Below are 24,168 nucleotides of genomic sequence, written 5' to 3' on the forward strand. Positions count from 1 at the left end.
TTTTCTATTCTCTTACTATTTTTAATTGTAGTTGAATGTCCGTTTATAATGTGTTTCTTCCTCCGTCCATTCACCCCAACACACTTTTTTCAGCGTGACTGCAATGCATGATAGTATATATTGCTTGGTTAGTTACCATCGGTTGTACACTACTTTTCATGATGCATTGTGGGATACTTTGAGTGCACTATATAGGGTGTAATAATTCTCACTATATATTCGGACAGCACTATAAAATGGCGATCTCACTATATAGTGAGTGATTTCGGACACAGGGATGGTGGAAAAGGGTTGACAACGTAACGCTTAGGAATTATTTCTTTAAGACAGGTATGGCAGAATACGAGAGAATTCGCTCTGTAGGAAAGTTTTAATCCTGGGTTTTGCAATACATTTTCACATGGATTTATTTGTATATCCATATGAGGTACCTCATTTACTTGAAAAGCACAAAAATGGGTGTCCACCCAGGGAGCTACGTTCAGACTGAAACACATGGAATGTTTACTGCATTTCAGTTTAACGCACGTACTTGCCCCCTGATCTACTAAGGCAAGTGCAAACCAGGTAGATTTAAAAATGTTTCTGCCTAAATTGAAACATGCCTTCACCGAGCGGTAAATCGTGTGATTAAGCTGTTCTTCCTTTAGTAAATCAGGCACAAGGAGCTATAATAATAATAATAATAATAATAATAATGGGTGGCACGGTGGTGTAGTGGTTAGCACTGTCACCTCACAGCAAGAAGGTCCGGGTTCGAGCCCCGTGGCCGGCGAGGGCCTTTCTGTGTGGAGTTTGCATGTTCTCCCCGTGTCCGCGTGGGTTTCCTCCGGGTGCTCCGGTTTCCCCCACAGTCCAAAGACATGCAGGTTAGGTTAACTGGTGACTCTAAATTGACCGTAGGTGTGAATGTGAGTGTGAATGGTTGTCTGTGTCTATGTGTCAGCCCTGTGATGACCTGGCGACTTGTCCAGGGTGTACCCCGCCTTTCGCCCGTAGTCAGCTGGGATAGGCTCCAGCTTGCCTGCGACCCTGTAGAACAGGATAAAGCGGCTAGAGATAATGAGATGAGATGAATAATAATAATCCCATGCTTTTTTTGTACACTCTGGCTGACACTCCTTAAAATACACTCATCAGTTCTACGGTTCTTGATCCTCAGGGAAATCCCTGCAAATAAGTAATAAATAAGAAGTCATAAACATATTTTTCTTATAGAAGAGACACTGGAATTACACACCAAAAAATTGAAAACTGAATTTGAGGAGAAAATTACTTAATACTAGTGAAATTATCTTGCTGCACAGACAGATATTTTTACTCGATAGGACATCTTAGAATAAGTTGGTTGTAATCTAGAACTAGGTTTAATAATCTCAGAATTGGTGTCTTGTATTCTTCTAATAGGAAATGCTAGATAGTTTCAACTATTTTCAATATATTTTCACTTGCTAAGATATCATTTTTTGCAGTGTATAGTGTGTATGTGTGGCAGGGTGCACCCTGCTGTAAGTATGGACTGGGGTGGGGAGGGCAGGTTGGTGAGAGAATCACGATACTGGGCTCAACATCGTGATGATTGTAGGCCATTGGTGACATCGGCCCGACCCTAGTTCCAACCGCTAAATGTTTCTGGCATCACACAAGTATGCCTGTTGGCTAGCTAAGAGACAAGCATTTGCATCAGTAAACACACGTGTCTTGTTGAGAGTGACAGTTTGGCCTACCATGTTTCTTGAAAACGGTCATGGAATTCTAATCCGAATTTATGGTGACGCGTGCCCAAAAATTTGGCTAAAATAAGGTACCGCATATATTTGAAAAGCACAAAAATAGCGTCCACCTAGGGAGCTACTTTCAGACTGAGACACACTGCATGTGTACTGCAATTCAGTTTAACACGTATTTCACAGGCGGCACGGTGGTGTAGTGGTTAGCACTGTCGCCTCACAGCAAGAAGGTCCGGGTTCGAGCCCCGTGACCGGCGAGGGCCTTTCTGTGTGGAGTTTGCATGTTCTCCCCGTGTCCGCGTGGGTTTCCTCCGGGTGCTCCGGTTTCCCCCACAGTCCAAAGACATGCAGGTTAGGTTAACTGGTGACTCTAAATTGACCGTAGGTGTGAATGTGAGTGTGAATGGTTGTCTGTGTCTATGTGTCAGCCCTGTGATGACCTGGCGACTTGTCCAGTGTGTACCCCGCCTTTCGCCTGTAGTCAGCTGGGATAGGCTCCAGCTTGCCTGCGACCCTGTAGAACAGGATAAAGCGGCTACAGATAATGAGATGAGATGGGAGACGTATTTCACAAACTGCTAAATGTTCTCAGGACCACAAGAGTACCATTTTGTGTGTGTTTAAAAAGCAGACCTTGGTAGTGCATAATGATCTTTTTGAACTCTAAAACATGTAAGTAAATGTATGTGACCTGTCCATTCTCCTGCGTCTCTGTGTCCGTGTCGCTGTCCCTTTGCTCCCTGTCCAGATCGCTGTAATCTCCTTTAGCGTAGCTGTGCACGTGTAGAACTTCAGCGGGACTCAGTGTCCGCTGGAAAAGCCGCTGAGCTGAGCTCCCTCTGTAGTCAGCCTTTAACTCATCCCGGTCCTCGTCTGGAACAGAGCTGCCACAGCTCTCCCTGGGTTTGGCTTCATGTTTAGGGCTGGTTTTCCTGCGTTTTGGTGTGATATCACCACGGTGTCTTGAGTTATTGGTGGGTTTAGCCTGAATGCTGAGGTCACTCGAGTCTGCGTTGATGTCGCTAGATGGAGATTTAGTGGTGGTTTTGTTGGGTTTGGTGAGAACAGCACGCCGAGATGGAGAGGTGGTGTTGTTCGGCTGAGGGCACTTAGTTCTAAGATCACAGCACGGAGTGGTTTCTTTGGGCCGAGAGGCGATGTTGCGAGGCTGGGAAGACGCGGCGATGTGGCAGGACAGAGAAGTGCTATGGCTTCGGTTAGGAGTTATAGGAGTGATGGTGACTGGCTGGTTTTTTGATGGAAGATGAGGAGGCTCTAAATGGGAGTGGTCTGGTTTCTTTTCCTGTTTCAATGCTGGAGTGCCCAATTCCATGCTGTGCTCATTGTCGCTCTCGTCTGTAAGAAATGAAATGTTAGGAATAGGGAAGGCAAGAGGAAAGAAGAAGAGAAAAGAGGAGTGGACCGTATGGTTCTCACCTTTGCCTGCTGAACCTCGCTGTTTTGCCTCACGCTTTGGTTCAGGGTGACTGAGCCTGGTTCTCTTCCGCTTAACCTGCTCTACAGCCTCGGCAGAACCAGCACTGGCTCCTCTCTTCCGTTTCATCCCCACCTTCGCCTTGGAACTGCTTTGGGTGAATAGAGAGAAGAGAAAAGCAGCTCAGACTGTTAAAGCTCATCTTGTTCCTCCAACACGGTGCCAGTGAAACGTTTTAAGGAGCAAGGCATGGAGTCTAATCCATAAGGTCATAATGTGAGGGATTAATAATAACTGGAAAATTGCATAAGCTGTACTTCTGGCACTGGTAGCACGGTTTACTCTCTAAACTCAATCTCTGTACAAAACACAGGAGATTGCATCAGTGCGCGCACATTTTTGTGGCAACTCCGTGTGTGTAAGATCACATGAGCTCACCTCTTCCTCTGAACAGAAGAGCTGCTGGTCTTCATGTCTTGTTCTGTCTCCGTCACCTCTTTCTCTCCTCCTGTCTCTGCAATCTCTCTCTCTTCTGCCTTTTCCTCCAGATTTGCTGAAACAGTCTCTTCTTTTACACTCTCAACAACTTCTATTTTTCTTTCTTCTTCATTAGTCCTTTTTGACACCATCTCCTCTCTCCCTGTCTCACTCTCCATTTCTTCCTCCAGTGTTATGCTCGCCATCTCCCCTCTCCCTGTCTCACTCTCCATTTCTTCCTCCAGTGTTATGTTCTCCACCTCCCCGCTCCCCATGTCTTCCTTCCCATTTATGTTCTCCATCTCCCCTCTCCCCATGTCGTCCTTCCCATTTATGTTCTCCATCTCCCCTCTCCCTGTCTCACTCTCCACGTCTTCCTTCCCCGTTATGTTCTCCACCTCCCCTCTCCCTGTCTCACTCTCCACGTCTTCCTTCCCCGTTATGTTCTCCACCTCCCCTCTCCCTGCCTCACTCTCCATTTCTTCCTCCAGTGTTATGTTCTCTAGCTCCCCTCTCCCTGTCTCACTCTCCACATCTTCCTTCCCCGTTATGTTCTCCACCTCCCCTCTCCCTGTCTCACTCTCCATTTCTACCTCCAGTGTTATGTTCTCTAGCTCCCCTCTCCTTGTCTCACTCTCCACATCTTCCTTCCCCGTTATGTTCTCTACCTCCCCTCTCCCTGTCTCACTCTCCACATCTTCCTTCCCCGTTATGCTCTCCACCTCCCCTCTCCCTGTCTCACTCTCCACATCTTCCTTCCCCGTTATGCTCTCCACCTCCCCTCTCCCTGTCTCACTCTCCACATCTTCCTTCCCCGTTATGCTCTCCACCTCCCCTCTCCCTGTCTCACTCTCCACATCTTCCTTCCCCGTTATGCTCTCCACCTCCCCTCTCCCTGTCTCACTCTCCATTTCTACCTCCAGTGTTATGTTCTCTAGCTCCCCTCTCCTTGTCTCACTCTCCACATCTTCCTTCCCCGTTATGTTCTCTACCTCCCCTCTCCCTGTCTCACTCTCCATTTCTTCCTTCCCTGTTATGTTCTCCACCTCCCCTCTCCCTGTTTCACTCTCCAGCTCTCCTCTTGTTGTCTCATTCTCCACCTCCCCTGCACTTGTCTCAGTCTCCATCTCACCTTTTTCTATCTCTCCTACCTCACACCTCAACTTTCCTCTCATTGCCTCACTCCCCATATCTCCTCTACTTGTCTGTCCTGTCTCACTCTCCACCTCTTCTGTCCTGGTTTCTCCCTCACTGTTCTCCATGAATCTTCTTGCTGCCCCTCCTGTCTCACTCTCCACCTCCTCTGTCCTGGTTTCTCCCTCACTGTTCTCCATGAATCTTCTTGCTGCCCCTCCTGTCTCACTCTCCACCTCCTCTGTCCTGGTTTCTCCCTCACTGTTCTCCATGAATCTTCTTGCTGCCCCTCCTGTCTCACTCTCCACCTCCTCTGTCCTGGTTTCTCCCTCACTGTTCTCCATGAATCTTCTTGCTGCCCCTCCTGTCTCACTCTCCACCTCTTCTGTCCTGGTTTCTCCCTCATTGTTCTCCATGAATCTTCTTGCTGCCCCTCCTGTCTCACTCTCCACCCCTTCTGTCCTGGTTTCTCCCTCATTGTTCTCCATGAATCTTCTTGCTGCCCCTCCTGTCTCACTCTCCACCTCTTCTGTCCTGGTTTCTCCCTCATTGTTCTCCATGAATCTTCTTGCTGCCCCTCCTGTCTCACTCTCCACCCCTTCTGTCCTGGTTTCTCCCTCATTGTTCTCCATGACTCTTCTTGCTGCCCCTCCTGTCTCACTCTCCACCTCTTCTGTCCTGGTTTCTCCCTCATTGTTCTCCATGAATCTTCTTGCTGCCCCTCCTGTCTCACTCTCCACCTCCTCTGTCCTGGTTTCTCCCTCATTGTTCTCCATGAATCTTCTTGCTGCCCCTCCTGTCTCACTCTCCATCTCCTCTGTCCTGGTTTCTCCCTCATTGTTCTCCATGAATCTTCTTGCTGCCCCTCCTGTCTCACTCTCCATTTCTCTTTTCCCCATCTCTTCTGTTTCACTGGCTTCTTCTCTTTTCGTCTCTCCTGTCTCACTCTCCATTTCGTCCCTGCCTCTCTCATTCTCCATTGCTCTCCCCGTTTCTACTCTCTCACTCTCCATCTCGCCTCTATCCTTCTCTCCTGTCCCACTCTCCAGCTCTCCATTCCTTGTTTCAATCTCCATCTCTCCACTCCCTGTCTCTCCTGCCCTACTATCCATCTCTCCACATCTGGTCTTGCTCTCAATTTCTCCTCCCCCTGTCTCCTTCTCCAGATTTCCACCCCATGTTTCTCTTTCCAGAGCTTCCTGCTCTGTCTCAGTCTCTCCTTCTCCACTTTCGGTCTTGCTCCCCACCTCTCCTGTCCCAGTCTCTCCTGTCTCACTCTCTATCTCGGTCTTGTTCTCCATCTCTCCTCTGGTTGTTTCACCTGTCTCACTCTCCATTTTTCCACTCTCCATCTCCCCTCTCTCAGAACTGGCCATTGCTGCCTCCTCTTTTTCATTTTCCTTATTTTCTCCATCTGTCTTTTGACTGTCCATCCCATTCTTCTGTGTTTCCATTTGTGTCACTGATGTGTCTGTCTCTTGTGTCACAGACAGATTCTCTTTTTCAGTCTCCCACTTGCCGCCATCCGTCTCACTCATGTCTTGCTTCAACTCACTGCTGTCCAGCTCTTCCTTTCTAGTTTCCATCTCTGTTTCAGTCTTTGGCTGTTTTATTTCTTCAGTTTCCATCTCTACTGTATCTGTCTGTTCTTCTCCTCCATCAGTCTTATCCTTCGGTCTGCTCTCTGTACTGTCATTTTCTGTCTCCATCTCTATTTCAGATTGGTTTGTCTCTGTCAGACCTGCCTCTCGATCTGGTATTTCCATGTCTGACTCTTTTCTTTCTGTTTCGACACACTGTTCATCGATCGCTTCTTCCTCTATGTCTATTTTATCTGTCTTGTCTCTTTCAGTCTGTATCTTCTTCATTTCACTATCTGCTTCTAGCGGAGTCTTTCTGGTCTCTGTTTCTTCTCCCTCTGCATTTGCCGCTTGCGTTTCTGACTTTCTTTGTTGTGCACCTGCATTTTCTATCATCATGTCTGCCCTCTTTGTATCTGTCTCGTTTGTCGCTGTCTGGCCCTTCTCCGCCTCTCTCTCCCCTTCCTCTTCTGTCTTGGTCTCCCTCTCTCCTCTGGTTTCAGCAGGGCTGCTGTTGCTGAGCTCTCCCGCTTCTCCTGGCGTCTTTCCATCCTGAAGGAACTCTGCTGCTTCTGGTGTGGGTTTGGAGTGGTCAATCATCACACTGTCCTTTCCCGCCTTCCACAGTTTATATCGCTCTGGCTGGAACTTTCGCACAAACACATCCATGGAAATCTTCACCATATCTTTACGGCATGAACACTGCGATAGGAAAGAGGAAAACCAACAGTCACGCTATACAGCAAACAGCCACTTTATTCCAATCTCTCTTTACTGTATAGCAATATAGAACTTGAACATTAAATTGTATCTCACATTATTCCTTTCTGCATAATTAAAAGCTGGGTTTTTTTTTTTAACACTGATTGTTGCCATGGTTACATAGAATGCGAATTTACTCCTTTAAGCACAGGATTCTCATTCAGTTATGTGTGTGTTAAGTCTATCAGTCAAAAGTTTGGACACACCTTTTAATTCAATGCTTTTTTCTTTATTTTTATTAATTAAAAGATGCGTCATGTCTGAAAATAATGCTGGACTGTTATTTCTCTTTACTTAGTCGAGTGGTTGACTTTATACTAGTTTATACCTCATAACTGGTATGTTGACTTACATTACATTAGCTTTTATTCTATCCATATTCACTGGATATGAGCAATAGGACAATATGGATTAGTACAGTTGTGGAATAGGGCCATTTACAGTATTTTTATTACTTACTGTTTGATCTCAAACAAATTAAGAAGGCAAGAAATTGCCCTAAGTAACTTCTGACGAGGCATGCCTCTTAACTGAAAAGCATTCCAGGGGACTACCTCATGAAGCTGGTTAAGATATGTTCTTTAGATATGTTCCAGGGCCCATGCTCACCCCAGATTATTATGTTTTGTTTGCAGATTAACACATCATTCCTATGATTATAATTCGCTAGCTACAACAACATGACCAAACAAGCAAAGTAGCTAGTAAGCTATTGAGATATTTTCCCCCTTTATGCTTTACTACAAATATTATCATTATTTAAAAAGTTGTTTGTATCCAAGCAAAGCTCACAAGCCATTCCTCTCTCTATTCCCTCTTAGGCTGACAGTAATGCTGCACGCTTAACCCTTTTAACTGTTAAATTATGTTCTTTGAATTCTACAGTAACTACAGTAAAGCGGTTATGAAGGGCAAGTCATTTTGAGAGTGTGGAATTCAACTCTGACCCTGGAGTGGTTGATTTTAATACTAGTTTATACCTCATAACTGGTATGTTGACTTACATTATATTAACTTTTATTCTATCCATATTCACTGGATATGAGCAATCGCACACTCTGATTGGCTACTCTACTACTAGGCTGTCAGCTCATATACCGTGAGTAGAGAAAAACAAAATGGCAGAGCGTGTTGCTGAACCAACCAAGGATGAAATAAAAACTCTACATGAAAACAAAACCCCCCAAAATTATCAAGAAACAGAAATAGCTAAAAGAATATAATTCCTCCCCCCAATATCTCCTGTTCCACACTCCAGCCCAGTCGGTGGTGGTAATGCACCTTTAACCTCCTAGGGCCTAGCGGTCACATACGTGGACAGCACTTTTTAGAAATTCAGAACAAGAATCCACATATGTGGACATACTTTTTCTCAAAAAGTATATCTTATCAAAGATGATGCTTAGTTTTTATTCTAATCAGGTTCTAATAAGCCCAAATAGCAAAAAGAAATAAAAAATGCATGTAAAAAAAAAACAGCTTGGGTCTTAGGAGGTTAAGTTGGTTTGCCGACCGCCAAAAAAAATAAATAAAATTAATTAAAAAAGAAATCCCCCCAAAATACAAAAAGGCAACAAAATAAAGAATAAGAGTATTTGATGGTAAGAACGTATCTTCTTTATTTTTCAAGAATTATTATTACATTTTTCACAAATTGCTACTGTCATTTCGGCAGCTTGTTTACATTCTAAGCGGAAATGATTTCGTCGGACGTTTTGCATAAAAGTTTTTATTTATCGAATTTGCAAAAAATAAAAATCCAGTGAATGTGGATATAATAAAACAGTTATTCCACTCAATCTCGTCGTACATGGCTTTAGCCAACTCAGCATGTAGCAGCTCATTTACAACTCAATTTCGTAATAACGGTTAAATATTACCCATGAACTAGAATTCCTAAAGTGTCTGATATAAAATTACTCATAATGTCAGTCAGAGGGGGATGGGCTTCCCCAGCTCAGTTTTGGTTCCTGTCAAAGTTTCTTCTCCATTAATTCCATTTTAGGCTTTTCCTCCACTTTTGCCACTGCAGCCCTTTGCTTGCTCACTAAATGTTAAACTCTCAAGCAGCTGTGAGACGATCTGTATCCCAGGGTCTCGTGTCGTCTACTGTAGTCTAGTTTAGGTTTTTGTTCAGTGTGAGCCACAAGCGAAGATACACTGAAGACACAAGCATGTCTGTTCTAAATATTCAGCAGAACAGTCTCGCTTATCTCTGTCCACACTTCCTCACAGAATATAAAAACCTTAATCAGCTACACTTAGACTGACTAATGACTTGTCCAGCCTTCAGAGACAGCCGACGAAATTTCTCACAATTCTAAAATAACAAACTGTGATAAAGTGTAAAGCGATTCATTAATCACAAGCACAGCTAAGTGCTGAAAGCTTGACCAGTGCAAGTGCAGATAGGAACAGTTGCTAAAGAGTGAGTGGAGGCCCAAACAAATAAGGTGCAGGAAGACCTGGGATTGGTCACGTTGTGAAGGTTTCCTATCAGCACACTTACTAATGCTGCCTGCTTGCCGTAATCGATCCAGCGCTGAGTGGCGAAGTTTGTGGACTCTGCACAATTGAATCCATGATTGAATCCAGCGTGATAGGCGTAGGGGAAGGTCACAATAAACTGACCTGCTTCCTGTGCAACCTGACAGAAACAACAGATAAGACTTTAGACTTGTGTCCCAAACACTAGAATTACTTTTCCTTTACCTGAAGATCAGCCATTTTAAGAAAGACATTACTTCATCCTCCGAGAAGCATACCTCGGGTTTAATACATAGTAACGACCAATGATTGTGTTTACAAAGGTATCATTTCTACAGAATAGTTAGTTGTGTTAACTCCAACATATAGTTCAAGTGTTTAGAGTGTGTGTGTTGAATCGAACACTAGAATACTATCTTGGATGCTAATGCTTGGATGCTAACTAGCCAATTAGCAAACAAGCTATTTTCTCCAATCACTTATAGCTAACTACTAAATATGTAGTTAGAAAAGAAATGTTCTTTTCTTCATGATGAAGTATCTTGGCACACTGTACTGAGCAGAACTAAACACCGTGGCAAAGTCAGAAATGCTTCTTCCTGTTCAAACAGACAACTATCTCAGGAGGCTACACTTGCCAGTTTAGCTCTTAGTTGCTAGTTTGCTGACTAATAACAAATGTTCACATTTTCCATTTCAAAATTCCAGACTTTTTCCATACTCAAATTCCCAAACTTCACGGTACAGTTTTCAGATCATATCTGACACCACAGTACAAATAACTAGATGTTTATTATTTAAAAAATTATTTAAAAATCCGGGTGGCATGGTGGTGTAGTGGTTAGCGCTGTTGCCTCACAGCAAGAAGGTCCTGGGTTCGAGCCTCGTGGCCGGCGAGGGCCTTTCTGTGTGGAGTTTGCATGTTCTCCCCGTGTCCACATGGGTTTCCTCCGGGTGCTCCGGTTTCCCCCACAGTCCAAAGACATGCAGGTTAGGTTAACTGGTGACTCTAAATTGACCGTAGGTGTGAATGCGAGTGTGAATGGTTGTCTGTGTCTATGTGTCAGCCCTGTGATGACCTGGCGACTTGTCCAGGGTGTACCCCGCCTCTCGCCCGTAGTCAGCTGGGATAGGCTCCAGCTTGCCTGCGACCCTGTAGAACAGGATAAAGCGGCTACAGATAATGAGATGAGATTTAAAAATCGCACTGTTAATATGTATGCTACACTGTGAGTATGTAAGCTAGTATGTTCCCAGATAATTGCCAGAAGCAAGCAAATAATTGCTGATGATATATTCTTTCATAGGGTCGAAAATTCCTAGTGGCTCCCTGTGGCACGGTGCTGTAGCTCATACACATCAGTTAAAACCAAACCTAGACAAGTTCAATGCACAGCATTCTCCCCATAACAGTAACAAAAAAATAAAATAAAAAGTGTACTGACTTGGCTTCACTGAATATTAGACGGAGTAAAACTGTTTACTGTAAACACTGTTTAACACACTTCACGATAAAACTATAAATAAAAGGTTAAATAATAACAATCATACAGTAAAACTAGACAGGGACACTCTAACGAGTGCAAACCCCACCTTTTCCCTATTAAAATACATTGGGCGAAAATTTCGAAGTTCTGCCATGACCTTGACCTTTGACCTCCAAAATTTAATGGTTTCCTTCCTGGGTGATTGGCAACACGTACAAAATTTGGTCCAAATCGATCCATTGGTTCTTGAGATATCTTGCAGACACACAGACAGACAGACAGACAGACAGATACACACACACACACAGACTGACGCAGGTGAAAATAATAACCCCTCCGACTACTGTCGGCGGGGTTAATAAAGCATTCTGAAAACTTAACATAGAACTGAGAATAAAACGTAAAATCACTGGGTCACAAAAAGTTTAGAAAGCTCTCCCCCTTTGTCTTTTTATGTCTCTCCTTCTGTCATAAGCACATGCAAACCACACACACCCCAATGGAAACAGAGGAAACCAGTTGCATCCTGATGCACAGACTGGTTGAGTGACAGAGACGTCCATACACACATGTTCAAATATAAAGATAAAACATGGCGGTAAGACAGATATCAGGCTAAGAGGTTTTGTGCGAGTGCCACACACACATAAATAAGGGCAACGAGGTTCTCACACACACACACACACACACACACACACACACACACACACACACACACACACACACACCTCTTTCTAGCACATACACACAAAAGACAAATGCATTGTCATGTAGATACACACACACACACACACACGATATTTGCCATTGTTCACGCCTAGGACGACCCCACAACACCACCAAAACTTGCCAGCTCTCAGAAAACGTACAATTACCCATTCTTATATTTGTAGTGTTGCAATGTGCGTTCATGCCAATTTTTTTTTAGTTCTGCAGAGGTAGAGCACAGCCCAACGTGCTGACGTCAGATAGTTCACTGATGGCAGATGCCATAGAAATCACCTCAGACACACTGCACGCATGTCTTGCCTTTCTTAAACTCAACGACATCAAACTCACACTGATTTGAACAATTTGGATTAATTTTATATTTTAGAAAAGAAAGGTAGAGGCAATAGTCTGTAAAGAGAAACATTTTTCCATACTCCATTTTCCATACTTATCCAGACCTAGAAATGACTAAAATCAAAATTCCATACTGCACAGCAACCCGAAGTGAGTGACTAGCGTGTGAGTAGTGTGGGCAGGATGAGAGACATGTGATGGCTGAAAGTGATACTTTAAGAAAAGTGAGGACATTTTGCTTCACAAATAGGAGAAATTTTTGCAAACTCACTAAATTATTTATGCCTTCTCTTGCACACTGTGCCCATAAAACAACACTGACTTAAATAATCAATCACATTTAATTTCCTTGGGGCGTTGCAACATCAAACATATTTAAAAGTCCTCCATGTTCTACAAAATGCAGTCAGAGAGCTCTCTGATAAATGGGAGAAGCATACATAAACGTCACAAACTGAGTTAACATTTTTAAAATCATTACAAGAATTATATTTGACTCTGGGGCGGCACGGTGGTGTAGTGGTTAGTGCTGTCGCCTCACAGCAAGAAGGTCCGGGTTCGAGCCCCGTGGCCGGCGAGGGCCTTTCTGTGCGGAGTTTGCATGTTCTCCCCGTGTCCGCGTGGGTTTCCTCTGGGTGCTCCGGTTTCCCCCACAGTCCAAAGACATGCAGGTTAGGTTAACTGGTGACTCTAAATTGAGCGTAGGTGTGAATGTGAGTGTGAATGGTTGTCTGTGTCTATGTGTCAGCCCTGTGATGACCTGGCGACTTGTCCAGGGTGTACCCTGCCTTTCGCCCGTAGTCAGCTGGGATAGGCTCCAGCTTGCCTGCGACCCTGTAGAACAGGATAAAGTGGCTACAGATAATGAGATGAGATAATTGACTCTGTATTCACATACATTTTCTCGTCATGACCAAACACTTCACTCCAAATACATGGCACTGTTTTTCCCACCACAAATATCAAATGACTGATCAATGAACCCCACAAAACATCTGTCATTGCTCATGACATATAATTAATAAAAATCACTTCAACCATAGCTATTTAAAATGCGTCAAAGTCAAAAATGTAATTGCTAATTGAACAGTCCCGACTGCCACCTGATATTTGTGCCTCCCGTGACATTATCTCATTTGAATTAGAAATATGTAAAAAAAAAAAAAAAAAAAACCCTCTCATACCCTGTGTCCGAAATCACTTGCTCGTTCACTACTCCTTACTCACTATATAGGGAATTACTATATAGAGGACAATATAGTGAGCTCACTGATAAAATGTAAACACACTTTTGGACACTACGCCGTCGTGCCGTTATTCACGTCATTACTGTCTCACAATTAAAACATGCCAGATCAGTCGGCTGGTGGGTTTTCAAAATAATAAAAACACATGCATGTATTTTTGTGATAATACTGAACGCATTTCCCATGTTAATAAGTACAAAAATATTTTGTGTATGCTACATCTTTCAGTTGTTTTAAATCACGGCTGAATACTTTCTTCTTTGCTGCTGCCTTTTATTAAATCAAATTTGAGACTTTTGATTTGATTTCTTTCAGCGCGACTGCAATGCATGATGGATATATTGCTGGGTTAGTAACCATCGGTTGTACACTACTTTTCGTGATGCATTGTGGGATACTTTGAGTGCACTATATAGGGTGTAATAATTCTCACGATACATTCGGACAGCACTACAAAATGGCGATCTCACTATACAGTCCACTATATAGTGAGTGGGGAGTGATTTCAGACACAGGGATACATTTGTGCAAATAAATCCCCTTTTCTGCTCTTTTTGTTCTTTGACTATCTTCCCCCAATAACAGACATAACAAAAAGTTCATTCAAAATTGGAATTATTTCCTCACACTTTTCCTATCTATGCCATGCACAACAATCGATGCATGGATGATAGACATAACTTTTTTTTTTCCGCTTTGGCTCTATGGGAAAAAAACAAAACAAAACAAAAAAACCCCCATGCCATTACGTAGACAAAACAACTGTGGACTCCACTGAAAGTTTACAGTCAGCATTTCCAACTGTGTTTCTTCAACTCGTATGTCAAATCCAGAAATGTTTAAGGAGTAAAAAAGCCATTCGTCTTGCTAACACCAGTAGTACCAGAGTTAATTAAACCAGCTGTAAATTAAACACAAACCAACCTTCTCAAGAGGGATGCCATATTTTCTTATTATTGATGGGGAAATCAAAGTCATTTTGTGTCGCAAGAAGGCTTCACAACTTTGGGCGCTTCCGGGAAAAAAGCCTGCAAAGCACAGTCAGATAAAGAAATCAGTATGTCCAAACAGTCTCACAAGTGCTAGACAGAACAAATGGGATCCTGAGACTCAGAGAAAAAGGGCACCAAAAAAAGTAACATCTTTACTGTTTCCTTTAGCCAAAATATTTGGTGTCCCTGGCTTGCTTCTCTAGTTTTGCCTTGGAACTATGCTAGAGGAACTTAAAGCTGATAGTCTAACACTGTTCAAACTGTCTGCCAAAATCACCACATTACAACTGTACAGAGTTCATCACCATCTCAAACAGGCTTACTAATATGTTTTTTTTTTGTCTCCCCACTACATGCGAGCCTCTTATCTTTAAATTTGCAGAAATTATGTTAAAACCTATACAAGTACTCATCGAAGCCAAAATCTAGCATCTAGCAAATTTCCAAATCATCTAGCAGCAGATTCAGAAATGGAGGTTGGGTTAGATGTTTTGCAACGGAGATTAGTCCTGTAGCTCCAGTACAAAATTAAAGAAGCAAACTGATCGACCATGTGCTGACTATTTGGGATTTTTTAAAATATTTTTTTAAATTCTAAAAATGTTCCTTTAATAGTGAATCAATTCTAATGAGAGAGAGAAAAAAATCTTATATACAGTTGTGCTCATAAGCTTACATACCCTGGCAGAATCTATGATTCTTTGACCATTTTTCAGAGAATATGAATGATAACACAAAAACATCTTTTCCACTCATGCTTTGTGGTTGGGTGAAACCATTTATTGTCAAACGACTGCGTTTTCTCTTTTTAAATCATAATGACAACAGAAACTACCCAAATGACCCTGATCAAAAGTTCACATACCCTGGTGATTTTGGCCTGATAACATGCACAGAAGTTGACACAAATGGGTTTGAATGGCTACTAAAGGTAACGTCCTCACCTGTGATCTGTTTGCTTGTAATCAGTGTGTGTGCATAAAAGCTGAGTGAGTTTCTGGGATCTAGACAGACTCTTGCACCTTTCATCCAGCCACTGACATTTCTGGATTCTGAGTCATGGGGAAAGCAAAAGAATTGTCAACGGATCTACGGGAAAAGGTAGTTGAACTGTATAAAACAGGAAAGGGATACAAAAAGATATCCACGGAATTGATGATGCCAGTCAGCAGTGTTCAAACTGTGATTAACAAATGGAAAATCAGGGGCTCTGTTAAAACCAAACCACGGTCAGGTAGACCAACAAAAATTTACGCCAAACAGCACAGAGACAAGCCTCAGAACTTCTAGACCAAGGTAATTTGGAGTGATGAGACCAAAATTGAACTTTTTGGCCACAACCATAAACGTTACATTTGGAGAGGTGTCAACAAGGCCTATGATGAAAGGAACACCATTCCTACTGTAAAGCACGGAGGTGGATCGCTGATGTTTTGGGGATGTGTGAGCTACAAAGGCACAGGAAACTTGGTCAAAGTTGAAGGAAAGATGAATGCAGCATGTTATCAGCAAATACTGGAGGCAAATTTGCACTCATCAGCCCGGAAGCAGCGCATGGGACGTACTTGGACGTTCCAACATGACAATGATCCAAAACACAAGGCCAAGTCGACCTGTCATTGGCTACAGCAGAACAAAGTGAAGGTTCTGGAGTGGCCATCTCAGTCTCCTGACCTCAATATCATTGAGCCACTCTGGGGAGATCTCAAACGCGCAGTTCATGCAAGACAGCCCAGGAATTTACAGGAACTGGAGGCTTTTTGCCAAGAAGAATGGGCAGCTTTACCATCTGAGAAAATAAAGAGCCTCATCCACAACTACCACAAAAGACTTCAGGCTGTCATTGATGTTAGAGGGGGCAATACACGGTATTAAGAACTGGGGTATGTAAACTTTTGATCAGGGTCATTTGGATGTTTTTTGTTGTCATTATGATTTAAAAATAGAAAACACAGTTGTTTATCAATAAATGGCTTCACCCAACCACTAACCATGAGTGGGGAAAAAAGTTTTTGTGTTATCATTCATATTCTCTGAAAAAAGGCCAAGAAAGCAAAAATTCTGCCAGGGTATGCAAACTTAAGAGCACAACTGTATTTAACAGACATCTGCTCCAATATGTGGTCAAACATTTGTGACACTTCAGCAGAGGCAAATACAAAAGAAAAAAAAAGAAAGAAAGAAGAAAAGAGCAGATTTATTCCAACCTTTCGCCAGACGTTCTAATCGCTTCCCATGTTCTGGAGGCACAACGTACCTGCACAGGTGCATACAGTTAGTAGGTCTCCATTTGCCTCTTTAAATACAATGCCTTAAAAGATGTACTCAAATTACAGAAGTTCTTACATCATCTTTACAGCCATTATTGATTGTGATAATTGTCCTATTTCATCACAGTAAAACAGACTAAACTGTTTAACAGTATTCAAAATTTGATAAAATGTCAAATATTTGTTATAAGGCAGAGAAAAATCACTGCGCTACAGTGACAAACGCTAACAAGAAAGAAAGAAAGAAAGAAAGAAAGAAAGATTTGTTATGATTTCAGGTTGTCTTTAACCACTTATAAATCACATCCTTACTCGGGCAGCACCAACACCTTGCTACTGGAAATGTTTAATTTAATGCTACTCAAACACAGGTAAATGTGCAAATGAAATTTTGCCCTTATCTGATTTTTCCCCCCCTATTATCAGATATTTTACATAAGAATGGACTCACTGTCACTACTCAGGGGTCCAGATGCCATTAAAATTGATGAAATGAGAGCTAATTTCTCAGCAATCCTTAAGAAAATGTATAAATATCAAATGATTAAATTTTTCTGAATGTCCTAGTCAGCTAGAATTGTAAAGTTACTCAGCGCGTGTTATGGTACCATCACTACTGCTTTCAGTCAATGAAAAAGACCATTTTGTGCATGTATTTGTGAAGAAATATGGAGTCTTGTTGGAAAAATGCTCTTATTAAGAACACATCATTTTATTTTACACTCAGACGAATAGATGTGACTAAATTAGGACTGTACCAGGACTTGGGTTCTCCAAAGTGCAGATAGTTGATACTGTAGAGATCCATGTCCTCAGTGTGCCAGGCAAACGTGCTCTTCCACATCCCGAAGTACAGATACGGTGTGTTCACCCCTTTAATCTTAATGCCACTCTCTCTCTCCACTGTGTCCAGAATAGTGTTCAGATGCCCAATGTTCCACTCATTTACATCCTGCACAGAAATGTGAAATGACTCACACACATTCATGAGGCAAAGCCAGTACGGAGCCTGTGCATCATGAATCGTATTCTAATAATTATATCTGCTTCCTCAATTTATACGTTATTTACCAGCTGGGAGGTCCGTATCGTGAAATATGGTGACCGAGGTCTTGAAAGTACTGAGCGAGGCCCTCTGGGCCGAGGTCAGGGTATTTCGCCATACGGACTGACCTTAAGCTGGTAAATAATATATTTATTTTTTTCTTTACCAAATTCTAACAGAAAACGAGAGCGCCCGAAAGGGAAAACTGAGCCGAGCCGCCATTCTGAATCCTCATTCACGGCTGTAATGCAAATTGCTTCCTCCTCAGTATACAAGTGCACTTCCATGGCAGAAAAAAAAAAAAAAAAACTACATTTTGCCACCTATGTAGTCCCCTATTTATATAAAATTGAGTCATTCAGGATTCAGCCATGTTTTTGCTTGGCATTAGCAAATTACAGGTTTTAGCTTTCTCCTGAAATGTTCTCTTTTATTTCTTCTTCCTCAGGGTAGTAAAACTCGCTTTCGCTATGAACACTGTCGTTATCGCTATCCATGCTGTAAAATTAATGCTATTCTCCTGAGAAATGCTGGCAAAAATTTATAAGATTTTTGATAATCTTATAAATAAATCTTATTAAAAAAAAGATAAATGTTGACAAAAAAATGCTACTATGTTTGTTGTTATTGTGAATGAGTGAGTCGGCAGAAGTCTGTAACCGGGGTCCGTGCCGTAGGATACGGACCCGCTCGCCAGCCAATCAGAGCGCAGGATTTGGACCGCGAAAAAAATTGTTTACTGACCCACACTTTTTTCTATTTTCAAAATACACTGCGACTGCAGGCAAAGATTTTTATTTACACCCATGAGAACCCAAAATGTATACCGAGGTGCCATGCTCAACATTTTTTTAAAGTATTTTCAGAGACACTGAAATAAATATTAAGTCATAAAATATGATTAAGGGACTATCTTAAGTTTACACTTCGAGGAATACATGCTCCAAGCGTTATTGCTGATCATTTTATTTTTTGCCAATTTCATATAGGTCATTCACAATACATGTCCAGTCTGTAAAAAAACTGGCATACTACAACCCCGATTCCAAAAAAGTTGGGACAAAGTACAAATTGTAAATAAAAACGGAATGCAATAATTTACAAATCTCAAAAACTGATATTGTATTCACAATAGAACATAGAAAACATATCAAATGTCAAAAGTGAGACATTTTGAAATTTCATGCCAAATATTGGCTCATTTGAAATTTCATGACAGCAACACATCTCAAAAAAGCTGGGACAGGGGCAATAAGAGGCTGGAAAAGTTAAAGGTACAAAAAAGGAACAGCGGGAGGACCAAATTGCAACTCATTAGGTCAATTGGCAATAGGTCATTAACATGACTGGGTATAAAAAGAGCATCTTGGAGTGGCAGCGGCTCTCAGAAGTAAAGATGGGAAGAGGATCACCAATCCTCCTAATTCTGCGCCGACAAATAGTGGAGCGATATCAGAAAGGAGTTCGACAGTGTAAAATTGCAAAGAGTTTGAACATATCATCATCTACAGTGCATAATATCATCAAAAGATTCAGAGAACCTGGAAGAATCTCTGTGCGTAAGGCTCAAGGCCGGAAAACCATACTGGGTGCCCGTGATCTTCGGGCCCTTAGACGGCACTGCATCACATACAGGCATGCTTCTGTATTGGAAATCACAAAATGGGCTCAGGAATATTTCCAGAGAACATTATCTGTGAACATACTTCACCGTGCCATCCGCCGTTGCCAGCTAAAACTCTATAGTTCAAAGAAGAAGCCGTATCTAAACATGATCCAGAAGCACAGACGTCTTCTCTGGGCCAAGGCTCATTTAAAATGGACTGTGGCAAAGTGGAAAACTGTTCTGTGGTCAGACGAATCAAAATTTGAAGTTCTTTATGGAAATCAGGGACGCCGTGTCATTCGGACTAAAGAGGAGAAGGATGACCCAAGTTGTTATCAGCGCTCAGTTCAGAAGCCTGCATCTCTGATGGTATGGGGTTGCATTAGTGCGTGTGGCATGGGCAGCTTACACATCTGGAAAGACACCATCAATGCTGAAAGGTATATCCAGGTTCTAGAGCAACATATGCTCCCATCCAGACGACGTCTCTTTCAGGGAAGACCTTGCATTTTCCAACATGACAAGGCCAAACCACATACTGCATCAATTACAGCATCATGGCTGCGTAGAAGAAGGGTCCGGGTACTGAACTGGCCAGCCTGCAGTCCAGATCTTTCACCCATAGAAAACATTTGGCGAATCATAAAACGGAAGATACGACAAAAAAGACCTAAGACAGTTGAGCAACTAGAATCCTACATTAGACAAGAACGGGTTAACATTCCTATCCCTAAACTTGAGCAACTTGTCTCCTCAGTCCCCAGACGTTTACAGACTGTTGTAAAGAGAAAAGGGGATGTCTCACAGTGGTAAACATGGCCTTGTCCCAACTTTTTTGAGATGTGTTGTTGTCATGAAATTTAAAATCACCAAATTTTTCTCTTTAAATGATACATTTTCTCAGTTTAAACATTTGATATGTCATCTATGCTCTATTCAGAATAAAATATGTAATTTTGAAACTTCCACATCATTGCATTCCGTTTTTATTTACAATTTGTACTTTGTCCCAACTATTTTGGAATCGGGGTTGTAGCATAAAGACTGGTTACTCACTGCATCGTAGAGAGTTCCGCTGACATCTGCTCCATACAGTGGGGGATTAAACGTAAGATTCTTCCAGTACTTCCTCTCCAGCTCATCAAAATCTACATACCGAGGGTTACAGAACCTGCAACAAAGAAGTCAGCAAACATCTGACTGCATGAAAGAAAATTCTCAAAGAAAGTAAATTAGAACGTGAACTAAGGATGACATGAGAATTGTGATAAATAACCCTTGGGTAACTATAAGAACTAAACTTTCTGCAATAAAAGAAAATCCACAGCAACTCAGATAAATAATAGATTAAGGTTTCTACAAGTATTTCACTTTAAAGTATCTGAGACAAATAACCACTGTGTGATTAAGAAATATTTGAGATAAATTGTAACTCTGTGACTGAGATGTCTGAGATAAATAACAACTGTGCGACTGAGACAAATAGCAACTGTGCGACTGAGACAAATAGCAACTGTGCGACTGAGACAAATAACAACCGTCTCAGTCGCACAGTCGTTATTTATTTCAGTCGTTATTTGTCTCAGTCGCACAAATAATGACTGAAATAAATAACGACTGTGCGACTGAGACAAATAGCAAATGAGACAAATAACGACTGAGACAAATAGCGACTATGCAACTGAGACAAATAGCAAATGAGACAAATAGTGACTGCGCGACTGAGACAAATAGCGACTTCGCGACTGAGACAAATAGCGACTGAAATAAATAGCGACTGTGCGACTGAGACAAATAAAGACTGAAATAAATAGCGACTGTGCAACTGAGACAAATAACGACTGAGACAAATAGCGACTGTGCAATTGAGACAAATAGCGACTGTGCGACTGAGACAAATAACGACTGAAATAAATAGCGACTGTGCGACTGAGACAAATAACGACTGAAATAAATAGCGACTGTGTGACCGAGACAAATAACGATTGAAATAAACAGCGACTGTGCGACTGAGACAAATAACGACTGAAATAAATAGCGACTGAGCGACTGAGACAAATAACGACTGAAATAAACAGCGACTGAGCGACTGAGACAAATAACGACTGAAATAAATAGCGACTGTGCGACTAAGACAAATAACGACTGAAATAAACAGCGACTGTGCAACTGAGACAAATAACGACTGAAATAAATAGCGACTGTGTGACTGAGACAAATAACGATTGAAATAAACAGCGACTGTGCGACTGAGACAAATAACGACTGAAATAAATAGCGACTGAGATAAATAACGACTGAAATAAATAGCGACTGTACGACTGAGACAAATAGCGACTGAAATAAATAGCGACTGTGCGACAGACAAATAACGACTGAAATGAATAGCGACTGCGCGACTGAGACAAATAACGACTGAAATAAATAGCGACTGTACGACTGAGACAAATAGCGACTGAAATAAATAGGGACTGTGTGACAGACAAATAACGACTGAAATAAATAGCGACTGTGCAACTGAGACAAATAAAGACTGAAAAAAATAGCGACTGTGCGACTGAGACAAATAACGACTGAAATAAATAGCGACTGTGTGACAGACAAATAACGACTGAAATAAATAGCAACTGAGACAAATAACGACTGAAATAAATAGCAACTGAGACAAATAACGACTGAATAGTGACTGCGCGACAGACAAATAGCGTCTGAAATAAATAGCGACTGTGTGACTGAGACAAATAACGACTGAAAAAAATAGCGACTGTGCGACTGAGACAAATAACGACTGAAAAAAATAGCGACTGTGCGACTGAGACAAATAACGACTGAAATAAATAGCGACTGTGTGACTGAGACAAATAAAGACTGAAATAAATAGCGACTGTGCGACTGAGACAAATAAAGACTGAAAAAAATAGCGACTGTGCGACTGAGACAAATAAAGACTGAAAAAAATAGCGACTGTGCGACTGAGACAAATAACGACTGAGACAAATAACGACTGTGCAATTGAGACAAATAGCGACTGTGCGACTGAGACAAATAATGACTGAAATAAATAGCGACTGTGCGACTGAGACAAATAACGACTGAAATAAATAGCGACTGTGCGACTGAGACAAATAAAGACTGAAATAAATAGCGACTTCGCGACTGAGACAAATAATGACTGAAATAAATAGCGACTGTGCGACTGAGACAAATAAAGACTGAAATAAATAGCGACTGTGCGACTGAGACAAATAACGACTGAGACAAATAGCAACTGAGACAAATAGCGACTGAAATAAATAGCAACTGAGACAAATAACGACTGAAATAAATAGTGACTGCGCGACAGACAAATAGCGTCTGAAATAAATAGCGACTGTGCGACTGAGACAAATAACGACTGAAAAAAATAGCGACTGTGCGACTGAGACAAATAACGACAAATAAATAGCGACTGTGCGACTGAGACAAATAACGACTGAAATAAATAGCAACTGTGCGACTGAGACAAATAAAGACTGAAATAAATAGCGACTGTGCGACTGAGACAAATAGCAACTGAGACAAATAGCGACTGTGCAATTGAGACAAATAGCGACTGTGCGACTGAGACAAATAATGACTGAAATAAATAGTGACTGTGCGACTGAGACAAATAAAGACTGAAATAAATAGCGACTGTGCGACTGAGACAAATAACGACTGAGACAAATAGCGACTGTGCAATTGAGACAAATAGCGACTGTGCGACTGAGACAAATAGCGACTGAAATAAATAGCGACTGTGCGACTGAGACAAATAAAGACTGAAAAAAATAGCGACTGTGCGACTGAGACAAATAACGACTGAGACAAATAGCGACTGTGCAATTGAGAAATAGCGACTGTGCAACTGAGACAAATAATGACTGAAATAAATAGCGACTGTGCGACTGAGACAAATAGCGACTGAGACAAATAGAGACTGTGCAATTGAGACAAATAGCGACTGTGCGACTGAGACAAATAATGACAAATAAATAGCGACTGTGCGACTGAGACAAATAAAGACTGAAATAAATAGCGACTGTGCGACAGACAAATAACGACTGAAATAAATAGCGACTGTGCAATTGAGACAAATAGCGACTGTGCGACTGAGACAAATAACGACTGAAATAAATAGCGACTGTGTGACTGAGACAAATAACAACTGAAATAAACAGCGACTGTGCGACCGAGACAAATAACGACTGAAATAAATAGCGACTGTGTGACCGAGACAAATAACGATTGAAATAAACAGCGACTGTGCGACTGAGACAAATAACGACTGAAATAAATAGCGACTGTGCGACTGAGACAAATAACGACTGAAATAAATAGCAACTGAGACAAATAACGACTGAAATAAATAGCAACTGAGACAAATAACGACAAATAAATAGTGACTGCGCGACAGACAAATAGCGTCTGAAATAAATAGCGACTGTGCGACAGACAAATAACGACTGAAAAAAATAGCGACTGTGCGACTGAGACAAATAACGACTGAAATAAATAGCGACTGTGCGACAGACAAATAACGAATGAAATAAATAGCGACTGAGACAAATAACGACTGAAATAAATAGCGACTGTACGACTGAGACAAATAGCGACTGAAATAAATAGCGACAGACAAATAACGACTGAAATAAATAGCGACTGTGCGACTGAGACAAATAACGACTGAAATAAATAGCAACTGAGACAAATAACGACTGAAATAAATAGCAACTGAGACAAATAACGACAAATAAATAGTGACTGCGCGACAGACAAATAGCGTCTGAAATAAATAGCGACTGTGCGACAGACAAATAACGACTGAAAAAA

General features: G+C 41.7%; 1 protein-coding gene across 6 annotated transcripts in view; it reads right to left on the reverse strand.

Moving 5' to 3' along the window:
- The window catches only part of kdm4aa (lysine (K)-specific demethylase 4A, genome duplicate a), a 120,145-nt gene that overhangs the window by 87,994 nt on the left and 7,983 nt on the right, over positions 1 to 24,168 (reverse strand). For 5 of the 6 annotated variants that reach the window (XR_009654570.1, XM_060919682.1, XM_060919679.1 and 2 more), the window contains exons 4-11: positions 20,374 to 20,488; positions 17,425 to 17,618; positions 16,604 to 16,653; positions 14,329 to 14,432; positions 9,628 to 9,765; positions 3,604 to 7,058; positions 3,168 to 3,316; positions 2,422 to 3,086 (exon numbers count right to left, since the gene is read on the reverse strand). Coding sequence is in view for 5 of the 6 variants with exons in the window: in XM_060919682.1 (XP_060775665.1) it covers positions 2,422 to 3,086; positions 3,168 to 3,316; positions 3,604 to 7,058; positions 9,628 to 9,765; positions 14,329 to 14,432; positions 16,604 to 16,653; positions 17,425 to 17,618; positions 20,374 to 20,488 (4,870 nt within the window). In the remaining variant the exon portion in view is untranslated. The remainder of the gene's footprint in view (positions 1 to 2,421; positions 3,087 to 3,167; positions 3,317 to 3,603; positions 7,059 to 9,627; positions 9,766 to 14,328; positions 14,433 to 16,603; positions 16,654 to 17,424; positions 17,619 to 20,373; positions 20,489 to 24,168) is intronic. The other variant, XM_060919681.1, reaches the window with a different exon arrangement.

Source organism: Neoarius graeffei, chromosome 4 (genome assembly GCF_027579695.1).
Source record: "Neoarius graeffei isolate fNeoGra1 chromosome 4, fNeoGra1.pri, whole genome shotgun sequence".
NCBI classification, from domain to species: Eukaryota; Metazoa; Chordata; class Actinopteri; order Siluriformes; family Ariidae; genus Neoarius; species Neoarius graeffei.